Source organism: Anser brachyrhynchus (assembly GCF_964034855.1).
Source record: "Anser brachyrhynchus genome assembly, chromosome: 24".
NCBI classification, from domain to species: domain Eukaryota; kingdom Metazoa; phylum Chordata; class Aves; order Anseriformes; family Anatidae; genus Anser; species Anser brachyrhynchus.
In genome coordinates, this window is record NC_137717.1 from 4,766,796 (window position 1) to 4,792,402 (window position 25,607).

The 25,607-nt window shown below is 46.2% G+C and overlaps 1 protein-coding gene across 50 annotated transcripts in view; it reads left to right on the forward strand.

The window, feature by feature from the left end:
• The window catches only part of EPB41 (erythrocyte membrane protein band 4.1), an 88,149-nt gene that overhangs the window by 46,314 nt on the left and 16,228 nt on the right, over positions 1-25,607 (forward strand). For 10 of the 50 annotated variants that reach the window (XM_080566656.1, XM_080566670.1, XM_080566678.1 and 7 more), the window contains 13 exons: positions 1,546-1,621; positions 2,168-2,386; positions 4,593-4,680; positions 5,256-5,408; positions 6,172-6,269; positions 6,619-6,791; positions 7,576-7,692; positions 8,930-9,061; positions 11,700-11,911; positions 13,758-13,814; positions 13,919-13,963; positions 14,807-14,869; positions 17,634-17,813. In XM_080566656.1, coding sequence (XP_080422782.1) covers positions 1,546-1,621; positions 2,168-2,386; positions 4,593-4,680; positions 5,256-5,408; positions 6,172-6,269; positions 6,619-6,791; positions 7,576-7,692; positions 8,930-9,061; positions 11,700-11,911; positions 13,758-13,814; positions 13,919-13,963; positions 14,807-14,869; positions 17,634-17,813 — 1,613 coding nt within the window. Of the gene's footprint in view, positions 1-1,545; positions 1,622-2,167; positions 2,387-4,592; positions 4,681-5,255; positions 5,409-6,171; positions 6,270-6,618; positions 6,792-7,575; positions 7,693-8,929; positions 9,062-11,699; positions 11,912-13,757; positions 13,815-13,918; positions 13,964-14,806; positions 14,870-17,633; positions 17,814-19,568; positions 19,605-25,607 lie in introns of all 50 variants that reach the window. The other 40 variants (XM_080566658.1, XM_080566673.1, XM_080566689.1 and 37 more) reach the window with 20 other exon arrangements.

Genomic DNA, 25,607 nt, shown 5'->3' on the forward strand with positions numbered 1-25,607 from the left:
CGGGGGGGGAAATGCTGCAGGGCTGTGGAGTAGGAAAAGCTCCTGCTTTTATCAGCTTCTCTTTGAGTCAATAACAGGATGTGTGTAAAGGGCACGAGCTGCTCCTGCCTTGCAGTGCAGTGCAGGTAAAATTCAGCCAGTGTGGGTAACAACCAACCTGCTGTACGATCCGTCCCTGTGAGATGCTTTAAATGGCACGTTACTGGAGTTTACTTGAAGAAGCTGTGTTGGTGTACGTGTACAGGGAGCCAGGCTCTGTGTCTCCCTTGCAATGCACAGGAAAACTCTGCTACCTAAGCTGTCTTCTTGAAATAACTTGTGTTGAACTCTGTATAATGAAGGCAAGGTGCCTTGTGTTCAATGCCGTTTGCGGTGTTGCCCTAAGAAGTAAATCCATAAATGGTGTGGTTGCGATTTTGATAAATCCCTTAGCAAGTTAACAGCAAGGGTATCTTGTCTTTCTGACATAAATATTTTGAAACTACGCTGCTAAAGGGCACAGCAGGGGAGGGCTGCGACTGAAAATTAGTTCTGGAGTGCTTAATGGGTCTGTCAGGACGATTTTCTGTGCCTAAACATGATTATTCTTTTCGAGGAAGAAGAGGGAAGAGAGGGAGCCTTGGCTCGAACTCTTCAGAAAGAGTTAAGGATTAACTGCTAAGAAAGATAAAAAATTTGGTAGCTTGACTGTCCTGCTTAAAAGAGGAGGCAGGGGGCATTTCCACCGTAGGCAAGCAGCTCTCATTTGGCTGTTCCCACACCAGCATGCGATGTACACGCACACGATTAAATATTAGTCCCAGAGCTGCACTTGTGTGGTTGCTGTGTGGGGTGATGGAGAGCTGCATTTTAGGTACGCATGACAGTGTACACGAGTAAGTCGTGCAGCTGTGTTATTTAGCTAGGCAGGGGCTAACCATACCACAAATAATGTCTATTGTAGATATAATTAAGGGAGCCCTCGCTCCATTTAACGTGTGCAGCATTGCTGCACGAGGTTTGCAGCAAGCTTTATTGGAGTATTTAGGTCTCGACTTGTCAAGCTCTTCCTGTCGCAGCGCTCACTGTTTCTTCCAGCGACTGCTGCTTGCATTGTGCTGAGGTTCAGCTGTGGTCCAACCACACGACCACGGCGCATTAGGCTGTTGAGTGGATTAGCACATCTGTTCCTTACGAGAAATTTGAAAATTGGGTCAAGTGATAAAATACCAATTCATTAACCTATGGCACATGTCCGACCTCTCTTCGTGAGTCTTTTTTTTAATCAGTGAAAAAATGTTTGAGTAAGTTAGCCTCTTAGCAATGAATTTATTTCTTTTTCCACAAGTTGTGACATTTTTCACATGTACCTGTCTGCCCTGCTTTGTTTGTTCGTGCGTGTTTCCTAGCTCTTGTAAATGAAATCATGTCTTACACCGCCTGCTTAAGCAGCAGCTAGCAGTGTGAGTGAGCAGCATTAAAAATCAGTATTACCATCTCGTAGCTGCCTATCGTGAAGCTGTTCTGGTGGGCTTATTTTTCTCCAACTTTCCTTTGTAATTTCAGGAGGCCCCTGGGATTTTACCTTCAATGTCAAGTTTTATCCACCAGATCCCGCACAACTGACAGAGGATATAACGAGGTGAATTCCCTGCTAATTGTGCTGCCAGATAGTGAGCTTACCGAGCAAAGCAGTGAGCTGTTTTGGGAAACCACGGGAACTGGCTGATTGAGTCGAAATTGTTAATACTGAAGTGTTATTTTATCCTTCAACAGGATGACCAATGTCTTGAGGAGCTGTTGGGAGGGGTTACTGTTGTTTGGTTTTAGTGGTCATGTGTGTGGGAACTTTACCTCTCTTCACTGAAGCACACACGCATAAAGCAGTGCCATTGATGATCCTGGCACGTGTATATTTGAATAGAAAAGTACACTTCTATTCTAAAATAATTTCTTCTGATAGTAAGTGTCCTCTGCTTCTTTTCCAGAGCGGAGGTGACCTTAGGTCCTTCTATCCTCCATGCTTTTGACTGTGTGAATGTTGCCCCATAATTAAAAATATGTTAGAAACAAACATCATGCTTCATTCATCAGTAGTATAAAAAAAAGATGTTCAGTGCTCGAGAACAAGTTTCTTAAGGTCATTATATTCTCTGTTAATAGCGTTTTTTGTTTTTATTCCCCAAAGGTATTACTTGTGTCTTCAGCTTCGACAAGACATCGTTACGGGGCGGCTGCCTTGTTCCTTTGCGACTTTGGCTCTGCTGGGCTCATACACAGTCCAGTCCGAGCTGGGAGACTATGACCCTGATCTACACAGCGCAGATTATATCAGTGAATTTAAACTGGCCCCAAACCAGACTAAAGAGCTTGAAGAGAAGGTTATGGAACTTCATAAAACATACAGGTAAGGTACAGTGGCCGGTGAATTCATTTGTGCATGGCAGCGTGAAGGCAGCAGGTGGAATAATGGGATTTTCTGGTATTTTTCCCACCTCTGCTCTATGGTTTTGGTTTCATGCTGCACCAATTTTTATGGCAGCAACAGAAGCTTTAGCAGTAAGGTGTGAATTTTCAGTTACTGAGAAAATCAGCTAATCTGAAAAGATCTAATATTTAAAAGTTTTGACAGAATCCTTCCAGTGTATGGGATTCTTTCTTCCTGCTTGAAGAAGAAACTATGCTTTTCGTTTATTTTTTTTAAGCAGGTGTCCCAAGTGGGTGCTTCTTCTCAACAATATCCATGAAAGCGGGCTTTACTTCATGTGAAAAGTTTGCTTCTTTCACCCTTGTTCTTTGTCTTTTTGTGTTTCTGCTTTTGGATTTATTTTGGATTTTTTTTTTGGATTTTTGAATTTATATTTTTTTGGATTGTAATCTGGTTGGAACAGATCCTGTCTCTGTGTAGCCTGCAGCATGTTTGGGGTTTTCTGCCGCCTGTTATTAAGTAGCATGTTATAATGTGGAAGTATTCCAGATAATGCTCGAGGTATAAGGCTGCAGCTAGGCTCTCCTCCTCGTGTTTCTGAGTGCAGCAGTGATCTGGGCAGATGCGTCTTGTTCTGGTGAGGTTGGAAGAGTCCTGTGAGTCCTTCTGATACGAGATTTGAGAGTCATAACATTTTGAGCTTGTTTTTCTAGATGCTCTCGAGTGCTTTGATCGCAGAAGCTCCACAGAGCGCTGTGCTTAGTGACACGGAGAGCATCCGTGGCCAGCAAGCAGCTTCTGCACAGTTCAGAGTTCACAGTTCAGCTCAGTAGGTTTGGGCTTTGGGGGAAAAAAGCCCATAAAACTGCTCCCAGATACTGAGGCCTTGTGGAGCCCCTTGACCTGTGGAAAGCTGCTGGCTGTGACACTAATAACGAGAGCAGAGCAGAGCAGAGACCTCGCAGGCACATGGAAGCTAATAACCTAAGTGCAGCACTAGAGGGTGGAGGGACGCCCCGGCTGTTACCAAAGCTACAATTAACACCTCACTCAGCCCCCGCAAATCGATACTCTAAATTGATTCCCCTCCATTTGCACTGAGAGGAGAGGAAATGAGGGAAAATAAGTACTGGGCCACTGACAGGCTTCATGACTTGAAGTCAAAGGCCGTCAGCTGTCCTGGAAGTGGCAGATCGCATTGCTGAATTATTCATGGCTGCATTACAGGGCTGCTTCACAGTATGGGATGTAGATTTATTTAATGAACTAGTGTGTGCAGGAGGAAGGTTATAATCTGTCCCCGTTTCATTTCTCATCCATATTCTAACGTTAAACTGTCCAGTGGAAAACTTACCTGCTGAGCTATGCTCTGTCTCTTGCTGCTTTATTTGCAAAGCACAAAGCGTGCGCTGGAGATGGTCACTGCTCTCAGGTCTTGCACAGGGGATTGTCCTCACTGTGCTCACTGTCCAGCACCACTAAATACCTCTATTTACATTGCCCACGAGATGCATGCGGGTGTTCAGTAAGAAAGACATCAAAGCAGTGAGCAAAATGAAATGTATGCAACGGAATACTCCCCCAGCAGAGCTGTTAGAGGCACCTTGCACAACAGAAACTTATTAACAAGGGCGCTTCAATAACACCGATAATAGCCTCCATTATCGGGATGTTTCTCTTAAGGGAAGTTCTGATGTGTTGCCTCTCCTGCAGACAGGGTACCATCTGTTCCCAGAAAACGTCTCATTCATCTAGTCTGCCCCAGCAGGGATCTCTGCTAAGTGATTTCAGCTGTCCTTGCCTTTCGTTTGGAGAACAATAGCTGGGTTTGGGAAGGTCTCAAGGCGGTACTTCTAGGTGCACAGTACGTGTCACCCTTTGCCTTCAGCTTAATTGCTGTTTCTTCCGCAGCATCAGGTTTTGTACCCTGCACGTCCTCGCCACATAGCTTGCTTTCAAGTCTGGTGTCTGTAGAGCTCCGCAGAAATACGGTGCATCTGTTCATGAGGATGTCTCAAAGCACAAATTTGTGCATTCTGAGTAACTTAATAATTAATCATCTGGGCACAGATTCGTCTGTGTTCAAAGCAAAAGATCTAACAAGTAAATGGTTCTGTGAAGTCTGATGTGTCCCCTCTTAACTCTCCATTTATGAGAATACCGAGCCCTTCCTCTCTTTCCCCAGATCCATGACTCCAGCCCAAGCAGATCTGGAATTTCTTGAGAATGCAAAAAAGCTGTCCATGTACGGAGTTGACCTTCACCAAGCCAAGGTGAGAATCAGTGCGTGTGCACCAACTGTAGATCTTGTAAATTGACTGTTCTTCCCTTGTTAGGAGCAAGTTTACCCATTTCAGGAAGCCCCCTTTGAAGGATATAAGAAGTAAGCTGGCTACTGTTACAAAAGCATAGACACACAAAAGAAATGCTCAAGGCATTGTTGCAAGCATTGTAAGAGAAGTGATTCTTCCTGATTACTCATTATTTAAATATTATAGGAAGCTTAACAAAGCTGCTGATGTACACGGGTCCTTGCCCTGAGGAGCCTGCAAGGTGAGCTGCTCCCTGTGAGGTGAGCTGCTGCTCTCAGAGAAATGCAGGGTAGGCTCTAGGCACAGCCCCTTGAGCAAACAGCATCGCAGAAGGGAGGAGACCGTCAGAAGAAACGTGAAGGAAAAGCAAGTCTGGCCCTGGCTGCATAAGGAGCTGAAAATGGAAGTCTGGGAGGTGGGGGGATGAATTAAGAACCTCAGGAAAAGACAAAAGGAGTAATTTGGAGGACAAACATTGACCTGAAACTTGTAACCCTGACGCCGGTCTCCGCTTAAATCTTCATTTTCTTTCTCAGGACTTGGAAGGAGTGGATATCACTCTGGGAGTCTGTTCCAGTGGCCTTCTTGTTTACAAAGATAAGTTGAGAATCAACCGCTTTCCTTGGCCCAAAGTCTTGAAGATTTCCTACAAACGCAGCAGCTTCTTTATTAAGATTCGGCCAGGGGAGGTACGTTGTGACTTCCTTGGGCTGTTTTGTTCAACTATCTTCTGATTATCACCAACGGAAAAACCTGGAAGGTAGCAAGCTTTCTGCTGAGTGGGCATTTTACACTCTCCCATGTTTCTGATCTTGACTTGGTTGTAAGTTCTGCTCTTCAAGTAGAGTGCAGTGACTTTGCTGAAGCGCTAAAAGAAACGGTGGGAGCTTTAAGGTGTCATCCAGCACCACCTCCTGGCACAGTGTGGTATTTCCACATCCAGGCTGAAAGCAGTTCCCAGCTGAAATTGATAGAGGACTTCCTCCTTTTTTGGAAACATGGCAGTTCAAAGGCTTTTTGTCTCGCTTTCACTTAAAAACAACAACAACAAGGAAGCAAGTACACATCCCTTTTCCCTTAGCCTGCCTCAGACAGAGGAGAGGGGAGGTGGCTGAGAGACAGCCATGGCAAAGCAGCCAGGCTGCTGCTGGAAGTCTTCCTGGAGGCTGGGGCCATGGCTTTCTGCTCACGCCTCCTGCAGCAGGTGCCTGGGTCCGTAGTACAGCAGTGGAGAGTGCGTAAATTTGTGCCTGAGCGCTTGGAGAGAGGCTGCAGTGTGGGTCTGCCTCTTTCCTCCTTCCCTTCCTCCTCGTGCTTCAACTGCCACAGCCCATGGAGCGAGCGCAGGGCTCTTGGCCAAGAGCTGCAGGCAGGGCAGGGCAGTGGGCTGGGGACCTTGCTTCTTGCCGCATTTACTTCTTGCTAAACCTAAATAACTTGTGTTTCCTGCAGCAAGAACAATATGAAAGTACGATTGGATTCAAGCTACCGAGTTACCGGGCAGCAAAGAAGCTGTGGAAAGTTTGTGTTGAGCATCACACGTTTTTCAGGTGAGTTTTCTAAACAGCAGGCTTGTCTTTGTCGATGTTGACTAACTAATGCTGTAGGGGAGCAGCTGAAAATGAGCACTCCTTCAGTGTTCTTAGGGTTCAGCAACAACTGGAGTGAAATGATTGCAGGGAAATTGTTTGTTGCAATAAATTTCTAGGCAGCTTCCACGTGAGGTCTTCTGTCTTACGTAGATGCGGTGTTCATTGTTAGTATGTGTTGTTTCGTTAATTGAGCATATGCAGAGACTGCTTTAAAATTAAAATAATACAAATGTGTTTTAATTTCCCTTTACGTGCTGCTTCCTAGATCTGGAGGCATGCTTCTAAAACATGTGTGTGTGGTTTTCAGGCTGACTTCCACCGAGGCGATCCCCAAGAGCAGGTTCCTGGCGCTGGGCTCCAAGTTCCGCTACAGCGGCCGGACGCAGGCGCAGACCAGGCAGGCGAGCGCCATGATCGACAGACCCGCGCCCCAGTTTGAGAGGACAGCGAGCAAGCGGGCCTCCAGGAGCCTCGACGGAGGTTGGTGCCTGGCGCTTCGTCGCTTTCCAGCAGCGTCCTGGCTGGATCCAGCACGATGCTGTTCACTTGCTGTGTGTCTGACTCTTGCTTTGATGAGAGGTGAAAGGTGATTTAGTGGATTTAGAGTTTTGACTACTTGGAAAACTTTTAAGTACTATTTAAATACCACTAGATTCCCTTCTTTATTTAAAAAAGAAAAAAAAGCAGAACTTTTCACTTTAATACCTGAATATAAAAGATAAACCAAATAGTAGTACCACCAAGAAGTGGCTGACAAAAAAGATGCATGGATGTAGGTGGGTGTTGAAGGCTTATTGCAAAGTTCTGGTATTTCCTCATTCAACCTCAGCACGTTTTCCTCTTAGCAAATGAGGAATTATCCTATACTAGGATGTTTGTTTAATGTAGCTTCTTAAATTACATTATTTGCCTCGATGGGGAGAGTTTTGCCACTGCTGTTTGAAACTTTGTTGGTGTCTGTTAAAGGGATGCTAATATAGGAGTTTGTGGCACATCGATTAGGTGGGCTCTTCCCTGACATTTCTAAACGGTAGCAGCAGACTAGAGGAGGTGAGGTGTGAAAGGGGGAGTGCGTGAGTTTGCTGCCCGTGAGCTGGGTCGTGGGGTGCTTGTAAAATCAGGACCCGGGGCTGCAATCCCGTACCTGAATGTCAGAGCATGGAAAGAGCAGCCTGTGAATGTAACGCTTCTGTCCCGGTTGAAGTCTGCAGCCTTTCTCCATCTGCTGTGTGGGCAGTTGTTAACATGTGCGCCATTTCTTCAGCTAAACGTGCGACTCAAAAAGTTGAGTTCAGAGCCGTAGAGGAAGAGAAGCAGGAGGAGGTGGTGGTGGTTGAGGTTCCTGAACCAAAACCCGCGGATCAGTTCCCAGAGAAGCCAGGTATAGCGGTGGTGGCTACAAATCTCTGCAGCGCCTTTCCTATCCTTTCCCCACTGAGACGCCTTTACATGCTTGTTCCTGACAACTCTGAAAAGTTTCACCAAACCTGGCGGCTTTCTTTTTCGTTTCTTTGCAAGAAGAGTTCCGCAGTCAGAGGATGGGCAGCTCTGGGAGTCTGGAGACTTGTTAAATTTCTGCCTTGCACCTGGCCTGACAGTAATTTGGGGAGGTGGGGAAATGTTTAGGATGTACTGGCACTTAAGACCTGTCTCCGTATTAAATTTTGGTGGTTTTATAAATGTGGATTAGAAAACTTCAAAGTTCTTTACCTGTGATCCTGAAACTTCTTGTAAAGCTTCTGAAAGATTTCATCCCTGGAACTGCTTGCAATTTTTAAGCCTATTTTGGTTTCTGTTGGTGGTTTTGAGAAATGCCTTCCATTTTGCTACATGGAGCCTAGATTTCTCTTAAGATAGGTATTACTATAAATATTTATGCCCTCTAAACAGATGTTTGTAGGTACAACAGTATATTTGAATATTAATGAGTGTATCATAGCAGTAGTGGTGTCAAATATTTACTTTCTTCCTCACATAAATAGGGAATGCCTGTGCTGCGTTAGGACTGGAGATAATTCATATGCAAATGCATTGTGTGCTTTTCTACTTCCCTTCTTCTACCTTGAAGATTTTACAGTGTGCTTTTGACATCACTGCTTTTCTGGTCTGAAATCTAGATCAAGGTTTCCTCGAGTGACGTGGCTGACTCCTCTACCTCTGTCTCCCGCTCTATTCCTACTAGTCAGCGTAGCCTGGCAGTGAAAACCCATTGCTGTAAAAGCAGAAGACGGAGAGTTAAAATTTAAGACCCCAGGACGGATGGCTGCATGTTCTTAATTTTCAGATTTGAGAGCTGGGAGCGAGCGAGGTGCTCGAGACCAAGTTTTCCTGTCCCCCCATAGCTCAGCTCTGTCCCTGCCTAGGAAAGAAGCTCACAAAGCTTTTTCACGTTGCTTTTAACTCTCACCTAATCCACTGTTGGGACCGGCAGTGCTAGAAGGACTGACAGGCAGTTGCACTGTGGAGAATTATTACTAATCAACCTGGTTTAGAAACTCGTTGCTGTTCTCAGATGCTGCCTGGTTGAGGAATCTGAGCTGTGTCCTGTGCTGCGGTGACTGTTGTGTGTCCGCGCCGGTCTCCAGACGCTTTACTAATGCATGCAAAACTCTTTCTAGCCAAGCACGTGCTTGAAAATTTTGAAATGAAACCCATTGCAGAGGAGGAAGAGGAGGAGGAGGAGAAAGTAGAGGTGGCTCAGGTTCCCGTTGCCAAGCCGAAGCCGCCAGAACCGTTGCAGAAGCGGTCAGGTACAGCCGCAGCAGCGCGGTGCCGGCCGCCCGCGCCGCAGCCTGCGGGGTTGAAGTGGTTGAAGTGCTGCAGGACAGAGGCTGCGTTGTTTGCAGTGGTGTTAATGCCATTAGAATCGCAGGGTAGCTTTTGCAGGTGTGCTGGACCCTGCCGCTGTAACCCTCGAGTGTTTCCTACCAGGGTTTGCCTCTGCGTGAAACGCGAGTGGAGTGTCGTGCGGTGGCTTGGCTGTGTGCTGGAATTAATGGCGGCTGTGTGTGATGGCCTTCTAACGCTCCCGGGTCACCGTCCCTAAAAATCAGGCCGTGGGGGTCACCTCCACGCCGCTCCTCCCCAGCTGGGTTTTCTTTCAGCAGCTTCACAGCTACGCCCCCGTCGTAACTCAAAGCAGGGTCGGTCGTTACAGGAAGAGGAGACTGAAGGTGTGGAGGGGGTAACTGCGACCTTCACCTGGTTTTGTGAATGTTACGGCAAATACCGAACCAGTCCTCGCGCTTGGTACCTGCTACAGCAGAGCAAACAGCAGCGACTGTGTTAGCCCCGAACCTGAGCACGTCTAAGAGTCTCCTACTGCCACCACCCCTTCCTCTTACTCACCTCCTTCGCCCTTTTTCCTCCTCTCAACACTTTTCTTCCAATATGTACCATTTCCTTGGCCAGGATGATAAAGATCAATATTTTAAGTCGTGTACTTTGGAGTAGTGCTTTGTACTGTGTTTAAATCCAGAGCAGCATATCAGAAGAGCTAGAGGCAGTTAATCAGGTAAACCTAACCAGAGTAACGCACTTCTGGACAGAACACAGCTCATCGCTGAATGGCAAAGGAAAAGCTCGGTGCCTTTTATCATTTTTGCTGTGTCTCGATGCTCTGAAGCACTGTGAAAGAAGCGCAGGTCCCTAAAGAGAGGCGGCCGTGCAGATTTACTGCTGGCAGTATTTCCCTTTCTGTTTGGTCTTCAAGGTGCCATTTTAACACACACACAACATTTTTAGCCAAACGTGTTCTTGGCAATGTTGAGATAAGCCCAGTTGAAGAAGAGGAAGAAAAATTGGTGGTGATGAGAGAATTAAGAGCAGGTCCTGCAGGAGCCGGCTACCACCGTGACTTCTCTTCCCACCCGTATGGTTTGTGTGTCGTCGTTCTAAGCCTGACCGTGTCTGCCATGTCACAGCCCCTGCGTACAACCTCTCCGGCAGCTGTCACCGCTTCTGGGGTGTAAATAACGCCAAGACGCTGGGCCGTTTGCCTTTGTGAAAGGATAAAATACCTGGTGCGCGGAAATGAGCTGCCGTGCTGAAGAATGGCGGAGAGGGTGCAGGGAGTGGCGGTGGTTTGGGCTTCTAGTGTGGATTTGCAGCAAGACCCAGTCTCCAGGAGTTTGCTTTAGAAGTGGAATTTTGGTCTCTGACAAATCAGGGTCTTGCTTTTTTGACTGTCTTGCAAGTTTTTGACCACACGGATGATACCTGATTCCGTACACTTTTTAGACACCCAGATGAGAGGCAGTTATCTGCTCAGTGAAAGGTGAAATGGCAACTCTCATCGAGGAGTTACTTAAAATTATAATTTATTTTTTAATGCCAAATTTTCTGGTGTCTTTGACTAGCTGGGTGGACACTAGTAACCTAGTATTGACTGCGGTAATTCACAGCGTGCCTTTTCCTTTATAAACTATGACTTTTTAAATATGACTAGGTATATTTATAGTGGAACAGCCAAAAGAGCAGCATCAGGAGAGCTAAATAGTTCATCATATCTATAGATACGCACCATGAATTACTTGCGGGCTGGCTTTGTTGCCCAGGATTAGCTTGAATATGGCTGGAAGTGTCAGCTCTCAGAGATCAGGAGCATGTCTGGGAAGTCAGAACTCAAGGAAAGGAGGAGGCAGTTGATTTTGTGCATACCTAGTGCTCTTGTTTAAGACAGTCATCCTCTTGAAAGACGATTTCTTTGAAGCGTGTTGTTAATTTCTGCATTTTCACCGATTTGGAGATAATGGATATCTTCTTAGGGCGGTGTCTTGTGCTGCAGCAGGAGTTATCCATCTCAGACCACAGCGTGAGTCTGCTTTGAAGGCCACTTGCACGTTGCTGTAAAGTTTTATGGAGAAATGCTTGTAGGGTTTGTTTGTGTTTTTCTTCTTTGGATTGACAAAAAGTTTGGGGAAATGGGGGAAAAAACGAAGACGGTCTTGCTCTTCCAGAAACCATCCGTTTCTGGTTGAGGACATCCAAAGGAAGTCAGGAATTCACCGCAGCTCTTAAGTGTTTCTATTTTAAAGGTTGCATCGTAATGGACTTCTGTTTTGCTTGTGTCTGAAAGACCCGGGGATCAATGGCACAACGTCAAAAATAGATTAGCCTTTCTGGCGTGGCTTCTCTGCAGAGTGCAAGCTTGCTTTTTGTAAACCATCTCGTGTGGGGTTTTATTTTATTTTATTTCAACCATTAGGAAAATAATCTCAACTTTCCCATACTAAACGCACAAGCTGCTTTGCTCAACATCTTTTTCCCCCTCTCCCCCCTTCTCCCTCCTCCCTTTCTCTTGAAACTACAGCACTGTAATTCGGGAAGACTTTGCCCGGAGCTTTGCCCGCTCTGAACCTTGTTGCTGTCTGTCTCTCCCACCCTCAGCAGTGGCAGTGATAACACCCGAGAGGAGCCCCCGGCCCACCTCTGCCCCGGCCATCGCCCAGAGCCACCTCACTGAAGCTGTCCCAGCTAAGCCCGATGTGAAGGAAGCCATCGCTGTGTCCAAAGCAGAAAAGGAAGCAGTGAAAGCTGAGACCAAACGCGAAGAGATCCCACCAGAGAGAGCCAAGGCAGAGCCAGCTGATGCATCCAAGGTATGCCAGTCCGGGCTCTCTTTGGAAGGGGCTGGTGCCAGGCTGGAGCCGCAGCTCAAAACCAGCCCGAGCAGCAGCTCTGGGCACCTTCCCTTCCTCAGTGATGATGAAGGGGACTCCTCACCCAGGCAGTGGATGGGAGGGATGTACGGGGACGTGGGGCCGAGAGAATTCCCAGCCCTGCCCCTCAGGATACAAGGAGGAGGATGTCCGTGTGAAGGCAGGGCAGTTCTGCCTTTGGTAGTTCCAGCCTAAACCCATCTTGCTGATACATCAGTTAAAAAATGGGCAAGAATTGCACACGTTAATATTTGAGTTCACGGTACTTGAATTTTGGGGCTCACCCTTTGCTAAGCTGTGTCTGCTGTTTGCTGGTACGACAGCAGGAGGGATTCCAGTGAAAGCAGCGACACAGACCAGGTCCGCAGCCAAGTGTCTAAATGCAAAGGTTTTTTAAATTGATGTGCTTTCCCTGGGTGTTTCTGAAAACTAGGCAGAAACTTTTATTGTTAACGGTGCTGTTCAGACCTTGAAGGGGGATTATTTAAATGAAATTTTTTAGAGAATGCTCACGCTTTCCACAGATGTCTGAGACCTCTGCTGGTGTTGATATGATACTGATATATGCGTATTGGTATTTTAAGTCAAAATGGTGTGTAAAAAAAAAATTTGTTCATATTACAGTGTCCTTAATATTCTGCAAATCTTATTGACTGGAAGCTTTCAGTGTTGCAGCAGAGGTGCATGCCTTGAGTTACAATTTCCACATTACCCTGATGTTCAGTTGTTCTCTGCATTCCTGGAACCACATTTTTCCTGTGACATGTTATGCATATGGTCTTGTATGCATAAAAGCCACCAGATATATGGTCTCGTGTGCCATACTCCCTGGGAGATCACTGTCAGTTAGGGCTGGGAAGTGGAGGTGAAGAAAGGACAGCTGCTTTAAAAAAAAATCTTGGTCTGTATGGCCAGTAAGTTCAAAATGAAAATGCTAAAGGAGATCTACAGGATGTTGCTTTGAGTATCCCTGTTCCTGCACGGCTGCTGACCCTCCCTACCATTAAACTGAGAATAAGTACGTTTTATTCATCCCGTTTCCCTTATTACAGGTTTGTGGGTTTCTTTTTTCTTAAATGCTTAAATTGTGTTGTTTTTTTTTTTTCCTTTAAATGTAGATGTGGGGGGAAATTGTGGATTTGAACGTGCCAAATTTACCCTGTTTCTCAAATGTAGCTGTATCACTTCTTTTAACACCCACCGATGCTTTCACCTTCAGAGTATTTGGCAATCCAGTTTCCCTAAAATGCATTCCTTAAAATGTTAAGACAATCTGGGCTCTCTACTCATGGTCAGTAAAGAACTTAATTTGTGCTGCTGGGTTCATTTTAAAGATAGGTCTCTTCCTACTGACTGTATGACCATATTACAGTATCCGTGCATAACATCTCATTTGCTGGTCTTGAGAAGTTCTGCGTTGATCTGAACATGTTGCTTTGGGTACTGATCTCCCTGGGAGATCCAGCTCTAAATGAGGTTTTAAAACATCGACTGACAAATCTAACGCACGTGGGAAGCCAGCCTTCAGGAGCACTAGAGAGCACTAGCTGCAAATGCAAATACTTCTCAAGCTGAAAGAATTATTTCGACTGCTGTTGAACTAACAGACTGGCGGAGAGCTGCGGTGTTATTAACTCTTTCTGGCAGGCTGCATGTTGGTTTTTGCATGTTCACCCAGCATCTCAAAACCAACTTGATGCAGCTGTGGTTTGAAACTAAATTGTCTCTTGAAAAAAAAAAGTCTACTAACAAGAAATGTTTTTACCAATTTATTTCTTAAATGTAGGTGAGGAAAACGCACACTGAGGTCACAGTACCCACTACGAATGGTGACCAGCCCCAGGTTTGTGCCAATAATTCAGTTAGGTTGCTCACATTTTTGAAGGTTCAACACGGTTAAATGAACCAACAATTTTTGTTTTTTTGTTTTTTATCACTGCCACACAGCAGCAGCCTGCAGAAAAAGAGGAAGAACTGATAAGAATGAGGAAGGTTAGCCATTTTCCACTTTCACCAAACTAATTTGCCATATCATTCATGCATACGTAACCGATTTAAAAAGACAGTGCTCCAATTTCTTCATGTGCTTTGGGTTGGGTTTTTGGTTTTTGTTGTTTTTAAACTGCAACTATCAAATACTTGATGTCAAAGTGAATGGCTTTTTCCCATAGACAGTCTGGTTGCTAAAATTTGCATGTTGAATGTTAGAGAGAAACATATACCTATAACTCTATATGACCTGTAAAATTTATCTTTGCTTCTCTGTGACAAATTTAGTTAGAAACCAAAGAAAACCGTATCGTGTGCATTCCAGGAAATGCAAAAAAAAAAGTTTAATACTTTTTTGTACTGATGGAGTAATAGGGGAAAAATTCAAGATGGGAAAGGTGTTTTAAGTATAGTTACTATGCACATTGAGGCCGTGTAAAAATTACATGTAGAGCACCAAACCAGCCTAGTACATTGTGGCGGGCATGCATCACTATCAGGAATATGAAGTTATTACCTCGTGCAAGGCTTCCACAGCAGCACGGTAAGCTGTTGCGTTGTGGAGAGCAGTGTAAATCAACGCAAAAGCCGATGAAACACTGGGAGCTGTCTCTTTAAAGGACCCATTGCATTTTCCCATTCTCATGAGCCCGAACTTCCATTTCCTGGTGGTGACTCGGTGCAGGCGTTCTTGTGGCTCCGTGGCCCATCCCACACCGGCACAGCGCTGCGCTCCAAACGTTGAGTTAACTTTTTAATTTGCCAATTTGTGAATCCCGCAAGAACAACATTTTAATTTTTTGTGCTTTTCTTTTTTTTGTTCCCCCTTTTCTTTCATTTTCACAGAAAAGATCAAAGAGACTAGATGGTGAAAACATTTATATCAGGCATAGCAATTTAATGTTGGAGGTTTGTATGAACTTGAAGCTTTTTTCAGTTGCGTTTGCCTAGACCTTCTGCATTCTGTGCTGATCTTTTTCTTCCTCTTCTGCTGCTGCCGCCTTTGTTTTTGCATGCTGTTGCATGAAAGACTTTTTTTTAAGTACGCTTTTGCATGCTGACAGTAAACATGACGATGCGCAGGCATTCTTCCTTCTACCTCTTCTGACTTTCATTCTCTCATACTTACCCAAAATGTATGATTGGCAGAGCCGTGTGCTCAGCCCGCTCTGTTCTTGGACCCGCGGGTGGTGAGCTGGGTGCTCATATCGGCACGAATCGTGGTGGGAGTGCTTGTTTGCAGGTCCCTCCTAGCCTGAAATAAATGATTTTCTTGCGAGCAAAGACAGCCTGTGAGAAAGTAAAGTAAATTTCAGTGACCACCATGGCCTTCAGGCCACTGGGACAGCCACGTTGCTTAAAGCAGAGGCACGGAGCCAGCCCATCTTTCAGATGGGGCCATGTGGGACGGTTGCAGTGATCCTCTTGCGACCGCCCTCTTGCCTTGCAGCATCTCCAGCAGTGCCTCGGTGCTGAGCCCCTGGGGCTGGCCTGGTGGCTCGGAGCGATGTTTGGCTGCAGAGCTGTTCCCTTTGGCTTTGGGAGCCCTTCACCCTTGGCTTCACCCAAGCACAGTCTCAGAACAGAACGTGCCAATCATATATTTTCCTACACACCGTGTTACAGAAGATGTTTGTGGCTTCTGGTACTCCTCTGTTCCTGCCTTACGTGTTTCTACTCAACCTTGCAGCACCAGCAGCTGGTAGGGTTTCCCTGTTGATATCTCTTGAAAGTTGAAGTGTACTAACTGCCTTCTCCTAATCTGAATTTTAAACGTTTTGCAGCTTTGGGGTTTTTTTTTGACTGCTACAATTTAAGCTTTCGGACACGAGTGAGAGGTCAGCAGACGGGCAGAGTTCGGCCACCGCCGGCGCGCTGCGAAGACTGTGCCTGTCGCTTTCTTTAGGCCAACGCGAGCGGCTCCTTCTCCCCTCCTCCAAGCAGAGCTTTTACCTACACGTTGCTCCTCAATGGCTTTTTCCTATCAGTGTGGTACTGGGCTCTGCTCCCTCGCCCGCCTCCACCCGGTTCTGTTGCAGGTGCTCCAGCCCTCGCCTAGAGGAGGGCTGGCCCCGGCGCCTCACCCCTTTGCTCCTTTTTACTCCCCGCGTTTTGGCAGATCGGGTGACTTCCAGCACAACCGCTTGCGGAGAAGTACTCCAGAAGCTGCTGCTTGGTTTTATGGAAAGCCGTTTAACGCTCAGCAACCCGCGCTCCGTGGTCTTAGGAAAAGGCAAAAAGACGAGGGGGAGCTTAATGCTCCGAGGGCTTGTTCCTTAAGATGCTTTTGAGATCGGTTGTGGCTTCACGTGTCGCTCCGGGGCTTTAGCTTCTCTGCAGGCTCTCAGGACCAGCTCGTGGCAGGCAGGCCAGGGTCTTTCTCTTCTCTCAGCCAGGGGCAGCTGGAGGGCTCCCGGACCCACGCAGAGGTCCCGACTTTACCATGGTGTCCTCAGCAGACCTATTCGTGCTTCTTCTAACGAGCAAGCACTTGCCTCGTGCTTTTATCTGGGACAGATGCCAAAGCTGTTGTTTCCCCAGAACCGTGCCAAAAAGAGCAAATGTTGTTAATGAGGCGGTTGGGGCTATAACCCCGTAAACCGAAGGTGGTGTGTCCTGGGTACGCTGCAGGAATGCCGGTATCGGGGTAGGGTGGAGGGGGGCTTCCTTTAGGGGTGCATTTGCTTCCAGAAGCACTTGCTCTCCCATCTTCTAAAATCTATGGGCTGAGTCACAACTAAAAGCATAAGAAGAGCAAAATGTGCCAGTGATGCTTCTACTGACCTTACTTTCCCCTTTTCTAATGAGTGAGGCTTGCTGCTTTTTGGCGTTGTCCAGAAAAGTTGTTGTTTGGCTTAAGCCTATTTTATGCAAAAGCTTCGTTTTAAACCAACTGTTTTGCTTGCAAGGAGAGGCTATTTCTGAACACATTAGTCGAACTGAGCTGACTTGCCTTGAAGTCTGTGCATTTATGCTGTAAACTGGCATCGCAGAGTAGAAATCTGGCTCTTTCCAGATCAATAATTTTAGCAGGAGTTTCGTGATTGATCCAGCATAAAGTAAATTCTCAGTTCAATTTTAGAGGTCTACCCTCTCATCTTCAGTCTGAAGTCTAAGGCTCCTATGGTAGCTCTTGGAGATGAGAGGAGAAAAAAAAAGTGATGGGGATATTCTGGGACCACAGATAACTTCCGATAAGATGACAGAATAGATACAAAGAGAACGAGTGAAATTGGAAAAACGTTTCTTAACATTAACTGCATTTATACCCTTGAAAAGTCAGGCTAGCAGAGGGAAAAGAAAGCAAACCCACTCAATTTAGAGGCATGAAATTGAAGAACCCAAACAAACTTAGTCTTGCAATTCAGTAAATCCCACGTGCAGAAATCCCACGAGCTAACAACTCGGCTGTCATCTGTTCCGGTGTAGCTTGAGCTGAAGTGACGGCAAGTCTCGCTCCTGGCAGACACCCCGCTGTGCTGGTTGCAGATTTGCTCGATACGAGACGGGATAGAAAGGAGAGAGGACGTTCCCTTGGTGTGTTTACAGTGTGAGCACAATTGATGGAAGTCGGCAACATCTCTGCTGAGTGCAGCTTTGCTATGTGGCAGCGTAGGCAACTGTAGGTGCCTGTCTCTGTGCCTCCTCATTTATTCTGTCCTTTCACTACTAGGATCTAGATAAGACCCAAGAAGAAATAAAGAAGCACCACGCCAACATCAGCGAGTTGAAGAAGAACTTCATGGAGTCTGTCCCGGAGCCTCGGCCGAGTGAATGGGACAAACGTTTGTCCACTCACTCCCCCTTCCGAACGCTTAACGTCAACGGGCAGATTCCCACGGGAGCGGATGGAGTGAGTACCCTGACGCCGCGCGGGTGGTGGCTCGCTGCGTGCCGCTTCCAGGGATGGCCTCGCGAGCTCAGGTCGAGCCTCAGCTCCCCGGAGCTTTGGTTCCATTTGAGGAGACTTAACGTGCGTAATGGTCCCTAAGAGAATGGGTGCTTTAGTTTTAGTGCCATAAAAATGCGATTTATTTTTGTGAATTGTATAAAAGCGTAGGAATTTGTCACCTGGTATCGATACTCCTTTTCCTAGCGTTGCTGTCATCCGTGCTGATAGCGTATTTCGCATGGTTTGACTTATTCCTGGTGCCCCCCCAACCCCCCAAAACCCTAAATTGAAGGGAACATTGCAGGTAATCCAGTGCAGGAACACTCGCATGCCATCCATTTCAAATGTCACTGCAATCTCCAGTTAATCCAGTCACTGCGTTTAGTCTTGCACTGGAATCTGCTAGTGCATACAGGTGTGCTGTGATGAGAGCAGGGCTGTTCATATCTGATGGAAGGCTTTCTCCTTGCAGAAGCTGTGTCTGTGTGTCCGTAGCCACGTACATTCACAGTCCCCTCACTAATTGCCTCCAAAAAAAATAAAACACCTTTTCAAAGAAACCGAGATGGAGCAGCAGAGATGTCTGCCAGCTTGTTTCTTCTTTGATAATAGGCAGCTTCTCTCTTTATATTAATACTGGCACTTCCTGGCTCAGATTTGAAGCTTGTGAGTGAAAGTGGTAATCAGTCCCTTAAATCCCTTAAATAATGAATGAGATTTTCATTAAAATTGAAAAATTGAACCCTGGCTGCAGCAAAGGCAGTCGCAGAATCTCTCCTGCTTTAACCCTAACTTCTCCCCTTCCTGCCCACAGCTCTGCAAATAAGCTTCGTTTGTTCTTCATCCCACTGCAAGGGTTGTGATTGTTAAACAGAAATAATTTTGCAGAGGATGGAGGGTTATCAGAATGGATACCAGGGCTTTAGTGGCTGAGTTTCCTACAGGCTCCTCAAAGCATGGAGAAAGGCTATGAAAATTATAGGGCTTTTTTTCCTGTTAGAAAAACGATTTCCCTCCCACACCTCCCAGATGAGCTTGTTGTCATTCTTGGAATTAGCCTGTATAGCACCTGGATGAACTTCACCCTTTGGTTGCTGTCTTTTAGTGCAAATTGCACAGGAATTCGGGGAGCAGGACACAGCAGAGCGACACAGAGCTCTGCCTGCTGTACCGAGTGTTTTATGGAGTGCGGGTGGAACAGGGCAGGGGCTCTCAAGCTCAGCAGCTGCAGTGCTAGAATGAAATTCTTGGTTATTCAGGAGAAGTTCTTGCGTGGTGACTGCACGTGAGGTCTTAGGGGGCTGCTGTGCACAAGAACTGGATGGTGTGGGCTTTGCAGGCTGCAGCGCACCACGATGACATGAAGATTGGGGTCAGCCCTTGATTTGCATTTCTGGACGTTCACGCTACCTCTTAATGTGCTCCTCTCTGAAGCAGCCTCACCTCTGAGATGGAGGTGGACACATTATGCTGTGAACTTCCAGAAATGCGTCTCTGAGATGGCACCTACCGGGGAGGAAGTTTTACTTGACCTGCACATCAGTGCACAATGTTTAGGGTTGGTGAATAACGCAAAGCAATCCTATTCCTGCTGCTCATGGTGGTATCTTAACCCTGCTGTGGTGGCAAAGGGTTATTCTGCCAGGGGCTGCTTTTCTGCTGTTCCTGTATGTTTTACTGCAAGACAACTGAACCTTACACGCTTTGTGTGTCCAGGTCAAGAAAGTCACTGTCCTATCTTCTGAGAGAAAGGTTGGTGGGCTTGAGGTAAAGCTGCTGTTCGGATATGTGCTGCTGAACCAGATTTTTGCTATTGCAATGGCACCAAGCAAAAACTCGAGAGCAGCTGCTGGATAACGTTTTTCTTTTGGCTACATGGAGTAGTTTCATATCTCACAGCCTAACACTTGAGAGGACTTTTTGCACTGCTGCAGCTTTTGCAGCTTTCGATTTGCTTCTTTTGGTGCATGGCTGGTTGGAAAAAGCTGCATGAAAGTTGTAACCGTATATTCGGAGAGAAAAGCAATTATGAAAGATTAACTGTACCCTGTTCTTTTTATGTTGTCTTTCTTTCCGTTTTTGTTTTAATGATCATGTTACTCTTGCATTTTATATTTTCTTTTGCTGCCCAGTCTCCCAGCTACTTTCTCCCTGATACTCAGCACTTAGGGGTGTGCAAAGAACCAGTCCCAAAATACCGCACTGACCAGAGGAGGCTAGCTCAGCTGAGAGAGCTTAGAGCCAAGTTCTTTCTTTCTTAGGTGCGCTTGGGTTTGAGCACGGCTGCCGACCTGAAGGGCTGGAGAGCTCCTTGGACAGGTCGCAGCAACACTTCCCACAATCTTGTCTTTCTTCAGCGAAAGTGCTAGAGCCCTTGCATGATCCCGTGTGATGATTTATTCATTCTGGGTTTTCACATTCTTGAGGCTCCAGAAACAAAAGCGCTAAAACGCCGAGCAAGATTTCAGGGGTTTGGAGCGCTCGTACTGGCAGCCTGCCTGTTCCACACTCGGGATTTCTAAGATGTAAAAGTTTTTCACTTGTTCTGGTAGAATTTTCAAAATGATCAAAATTTTGATACTCTTGTCGGAACTTTCAAAAAATAATTTTGTACCTGCACTGAAGTCTAAATGTTATTTAACAAAAGCTATTTTTTAAGGGCACTGTAGAATAGGAAGTTGTCAGAGACCACGTTTTGTACTACACCATTTCTCTTGGTAATGCCACAAAGCTCCCTTTCTGCTGAACCACTCCAATTCCAAACACCCGTTAGTAGGCTTCAACCATGCGCTTTTCTGGGAGGACAGCTGCAAAACACACGTGGATTGTGATGCAGGGATCCACGAGCTCTGTAAGAGAACCATATTTCGCAGCTCAGGTAGCAGGGTAATTCGAGCTCTAAATAATAATGAATAAATAACAAAACCACTCTGCTTTTAAGAGCAGTCGATTAGCACGTTGACAGGAAGACTGTCCGAAAACTTTGCACACCTCCAAGTGTCACTTTGGGCACTTTCCATCTGTCATTTTTGTTCATCTCTCTCTGTCTTTCTTGATCTTCTACCACGAAAGCAGACACAGGAACGTCCTCTGTTAGTACAGGATGAAGACAAACTAAAAAAGCAGGAGATACCTACTGAGACAGCCTTTCCCCGGCAAGCAAGTGAAGAAACTCTTCCAAAGGTTTCTATTCCAATTCCTGAAGAGCAGAAATCCCTCAAAAAGTGTCAGCTGTACTCTAGTATTTTTCCTTCTGTGCGCATTCCCTTTATGATGTCTTTTCTTGTGGTGTTAGCACTGACTGTTTGGTGGCTGCTCTTTCTCTGAGTGGGAACAGGGTCACACTGAAACCTCAAGACCAAAGCTCCTGAATCTCTTGGCCGTAGCCTCTGCTGCATCTTCCTTGTCCTGGTCTTTGATCTCCGTAGTTCGCAGTCCCGGGGAGGGACGCCCTGCAACGCTAGCGTTAATCCCTCTGTTTTTATTGTGTAGCTGTGATCCGGGGCCTGGCAGGAGTGGTAATGGATTGCCAGATCTATTTTGACATTTCCTAGAGCTGTGCACAAAAAGGAATTCTCTAAATCATGTCCCCAGTTTCAGAGGCTTCAGCTGTAAGAGAGCAGACTGAGGACATAAATACGTGGCAGGAGGTGTTTGCCTCTGCAGCCCTTTTTGATTTCATGTAGCAATTGCTGAAGAATTGCTTTTCGGCTCGTTGCTTTGAACATAAGATGTTCACAAGCAGAGGAACATTTGATAGTGATCCAAAAGCCTGAAGAGGCTTCACAGCAATGTGCTGAATCTAATCCATAACCACTCCTTTTCTAGGAAACTGAGATTGGCATTTAAATAAAAAGTGTTGATTGTCAGTGCTGCTATTAGTGTTAACTTATAGACAGGGACAGGCAACTTTTGATTTTCCCGGTGGGAAGCCTTCTGCAAAGCATCAGCTTCCCTCTCGCACCCGCGTTCTCATTTCAAAGAAAATCCATCGCGTTGTAGGAGAAAATCCATTAGAAGGAGCTACTTACTGTAAACATAGATTAATCATTTTTCTGAACCTGGTGGTCTTGGTGCACTTCAGATGTGTTTTTTAACTCGTGTTGAGCTAACTGAAGCATGTTTGCTTAGGTCACAGGAATGGAATAACCTGTTACATGTCGCCTTGTTAGCATGTTGACTTTCCGACTGTTTAGTTTACCCCAACGTGTAAAAAGACGATTGTGCTCAGGACACGGTTCTAACGTTAAAGCCATCAATTGTTTTGACTTCCTTAACAAAACCGTTGCATGCTGCTTGTTGTTTGTTGCCTCCAAATGTAAATGTCTGGAAAATGCTCTTGTTTATCCAAGTTAACTTGATAGTGAATGCAATCGAGCTGCGAAAGATGCGAGAGGAGTTGCTCTGCCAGGCTGAGTACAACAGGTTTGCGAGCTGGAGGGCAGATGGGACTTTGTGTCTAAGGGGTTTCTTTTCTGTGTATAGTAATTATGGGACTGAGCTGAGCCAACCGCTTCTCCTTCCAGTAGCGATGTGCTTTCTGTTGCTTTCTCTAGAGTAGTGGTGTAGAAGCAGTTACTTCTGAGAACAGCCACCAGTGCCATCAGTGTTGGCAGCTGCTCCAACAGCATAGAAGAGAAAGGAGTAGAACTCTATGACAGGGACTAAAAAGTGTGAATATATATAAATATGTGTATTTATAACCCTTTATAGATCTGTATCTGTGTGAACAGTGTACTTTAGGAAGCTAGCAAATATGCTTACAGGAAAAAGACGCAAGGCAATTAAGGTATGTGTGCAACTTGGCATGTGCTGCCTGGTCGGAAGGGTCCTAGCATATCACGGACTATTTGAGCTGTCTCTTACTCTCAGTGTATAGGCTGAGGCTCTCGAAACTCTGTCTCAGAAATTTAGGTTGCAAGTGGAACCCTTCATTTTGATCTCCCAGGAACCTTTCTGATCTGACCGCTCTGTCCCCAGATCTCGTAACGTGCTCCGATGAGTTCACCAGTTTGTGCCTTTAGGACTTTGTTTTCTCTGAATGCTGATTTTCCTCGGAAAGTATTCTGCCCGTTTTAATACACTGCCTTTAATACACAGTCTTCCTCTTTCAGCGGTAGATATAGCAGAAGGAAATGGGTTGTTTGGTGCTGTACAGCTACAGGTGTAGTGCAGCTGGATGGAGAGCTGCCTGCCTCCTGCCTGTGCAGCAGCCGTGGCCGCTCGGCGCGATGCAGGGTTCCAGCACTGCTGAGGATGCCCATGGATGAGATTCAGGAAGGTTATTTCGAGAAAGCGGCCCTTGAAGAGGAGAGGTAGGAAAGCTAAGGAAGGATGCCGAGGTGCCGCGTGCGATGCAGAAGATGCAGGATGGAAGAAGCTTTCCAGAAAGTTTTCCCTTCAAAAATTGGAGCAGACGTAACGAAAAGTGGGGACCATTCATCCTCCACAGCATGACATGGGGAGGGAAGGGACAGGGGATGTTCAATCCTTCTCTGTTCATTTTCTGTCCATATTTCATGGAGAAAAACAGCTTAAACATGCACCTTTTAAAAAGCCATTGCTCAGGTTAGCTGTCACGGTGCTGTTTGAGGATTGCTGCATCGAGCACTCTTTGGGTTACTGCGCACCATCTTTGAACCGACGACAAATTCCGTGAAGCCATAACGGCAGCTTTTGCAAAGCCCTGGTTTCTGCAGCTCCCTCTACCATTTCCAAAGGACCCGAAGTCTAAAATCTTTGCCCAGAGCAATGTTTGAACATAAGCATTTCTCAGGATAATCTTATCCCAGAGTGATGAGAGACGCACTCTGTTGGTCACTTCAACACAGTTATTTAATTAATTAACATGGTCTCTTTCTCTCACTTTTCCTTTTTTTTTATCTTGAGATAAGGCTGGTTGTCAGCAAAAAAAAAATAAATTTAAACTTCACATTCTGAGAATGCTCAGGAACATTTTTGGAATTTATAGAGCAGTTATCACCGAAGAGTATAAAGAAACTGAACAAACCCTTTATATTTCTGTGGCAGTGTAGAGGCCAGTTACCTATATTCATTCGGGTGGATATGATCTTTTATGGCAGGGAAAGGTTGTAGCTTATCAGGAACAGAAACCTCATCTTGCCCGTGGCAGCCTGCATAGGGTCTCATTTTTGTGCATTAGGTATCTCGTGCACGTTTGTGCTGTGCTGGTCGATTCCCAGTTTCACTGCTTTTGCCTGACGTCCGCTCAGGTTGCTGGGTGTCGTGCAGGGGAGACTTGGCACGATCTGGCTTAGTTTAAGGGCAGAGGTCTCAGGTTTTCGTAAAGGAACTAACGTGTACTTTGCTCCCTTCTTCCTCAGGAACAAACACCCTGCAAGGTGCTGGCAGCTCACCTTGCCCCTAGCACCGCCCCAAAGTGCTCGCGGTGGTGGGATTAAAGCCCCCTGGTTGTGCGTGCTGCAGTTCCACCCTGTTGCACTGACAGTGAGTGGTGGAGAACCCGGTTATTTCTTCCAAAGGGAAGCTGAAAATGGCTGTAGCACATAACCTCCTCCAGATTTGCGTGGGAAATCCTGATCCTTCAGTGTGACCTGCTGCAGGAATGACATCTCAGTGGCTCTGGCATGCCAGTGACTTAGCTGCTAGAAGACTGCCAGCAGTTTTGGTGTTAATTAGACTTCCCCAGTGCTTTGCAGTCTGACTGCTCTGCTGCAGGGACGCTTTGGTGCTTCCACCTGGATTCCAGCCAGCAGCCGGAGTAAGGGACCAGTCGAGGTTCAGTCCCTTCAGCTTTTTCCATCGCGGAGCCTGTGGTTGGCTCTGCACTTACTCTCTATTCCGAATCTTCTTACCCTGATAGCAGCTTTTCTGATCTCCAGAGAAAATGCAGAATGGTTTCTTAGGCTTTCATGCTTTGGGAAAAGGTGGCCGTGAGTATTTGGAAGCAGCAAGTGCACCTGAGCCTGACCGATTGCTTCAAACTCAGTTGCAACTCTGAGGCTGCATTAGGTATTGGGCTCTGTCTATGATGTTCGCTGGTGATATCGAAGAGGTATGCGTTACCGTAAAACAAAATCCACTTTTCTTTTCCATTATTAGAAGTAAACAGATAAATTAGGGTAGACTGCTGGTGTTGTCTGCATCTCCTGTCGTGTGCTGCTTTGCTTTTCAACCCAGTGGGTTGATCAAAGATGAACTGAGTCTCTGTGGGAAGGTTGTGTTAGGATTCGGAGCTGAGTGTAAGACCAGTTTTCCTCCCATACAGTTTGTGCAGTAACTGGTGATGGCCCTAAAGAGGAGGAATTCGGTGTTTGTGTCCAGTCCTGAAATAAGGAGAGGTGGGTTTCCTTGGCATTCCTCGTTTGCAGGACTGGCCTTGCCCTGTCTGCACCTCGGGGCTTCTCAGGAAGGTTAGGTGAAGCCTCTCCGTGTCAGCGGTGGTTATTTGTCACTCTGAGATTATCCCACTGTTTTACTGGGTTTTCTTTTTCTCTTCTGATCATGAGTTGATCACACCTGTTCTGACATAACCGACTGAGGTAGGATGCTTTCCAGAAAAGCGTATCCCAAGGAAGAGTTACTGATTCATTTCGAAACATTTTGGTCCGTGCTCACTAGTGCTGGTGATGTGGGAGACCCTGCCCGTGGCGTTTTCCCTTGTGTCCCTGTTTGCATCTCTTGGTTTGTAAAGCTGGAGGGAAGGACTCGCAGGCTTTGGGTAAAGGCTGTCCTAGGAGCCTTGGTTTGTGCCACCTCGTGACCAGTGGTACA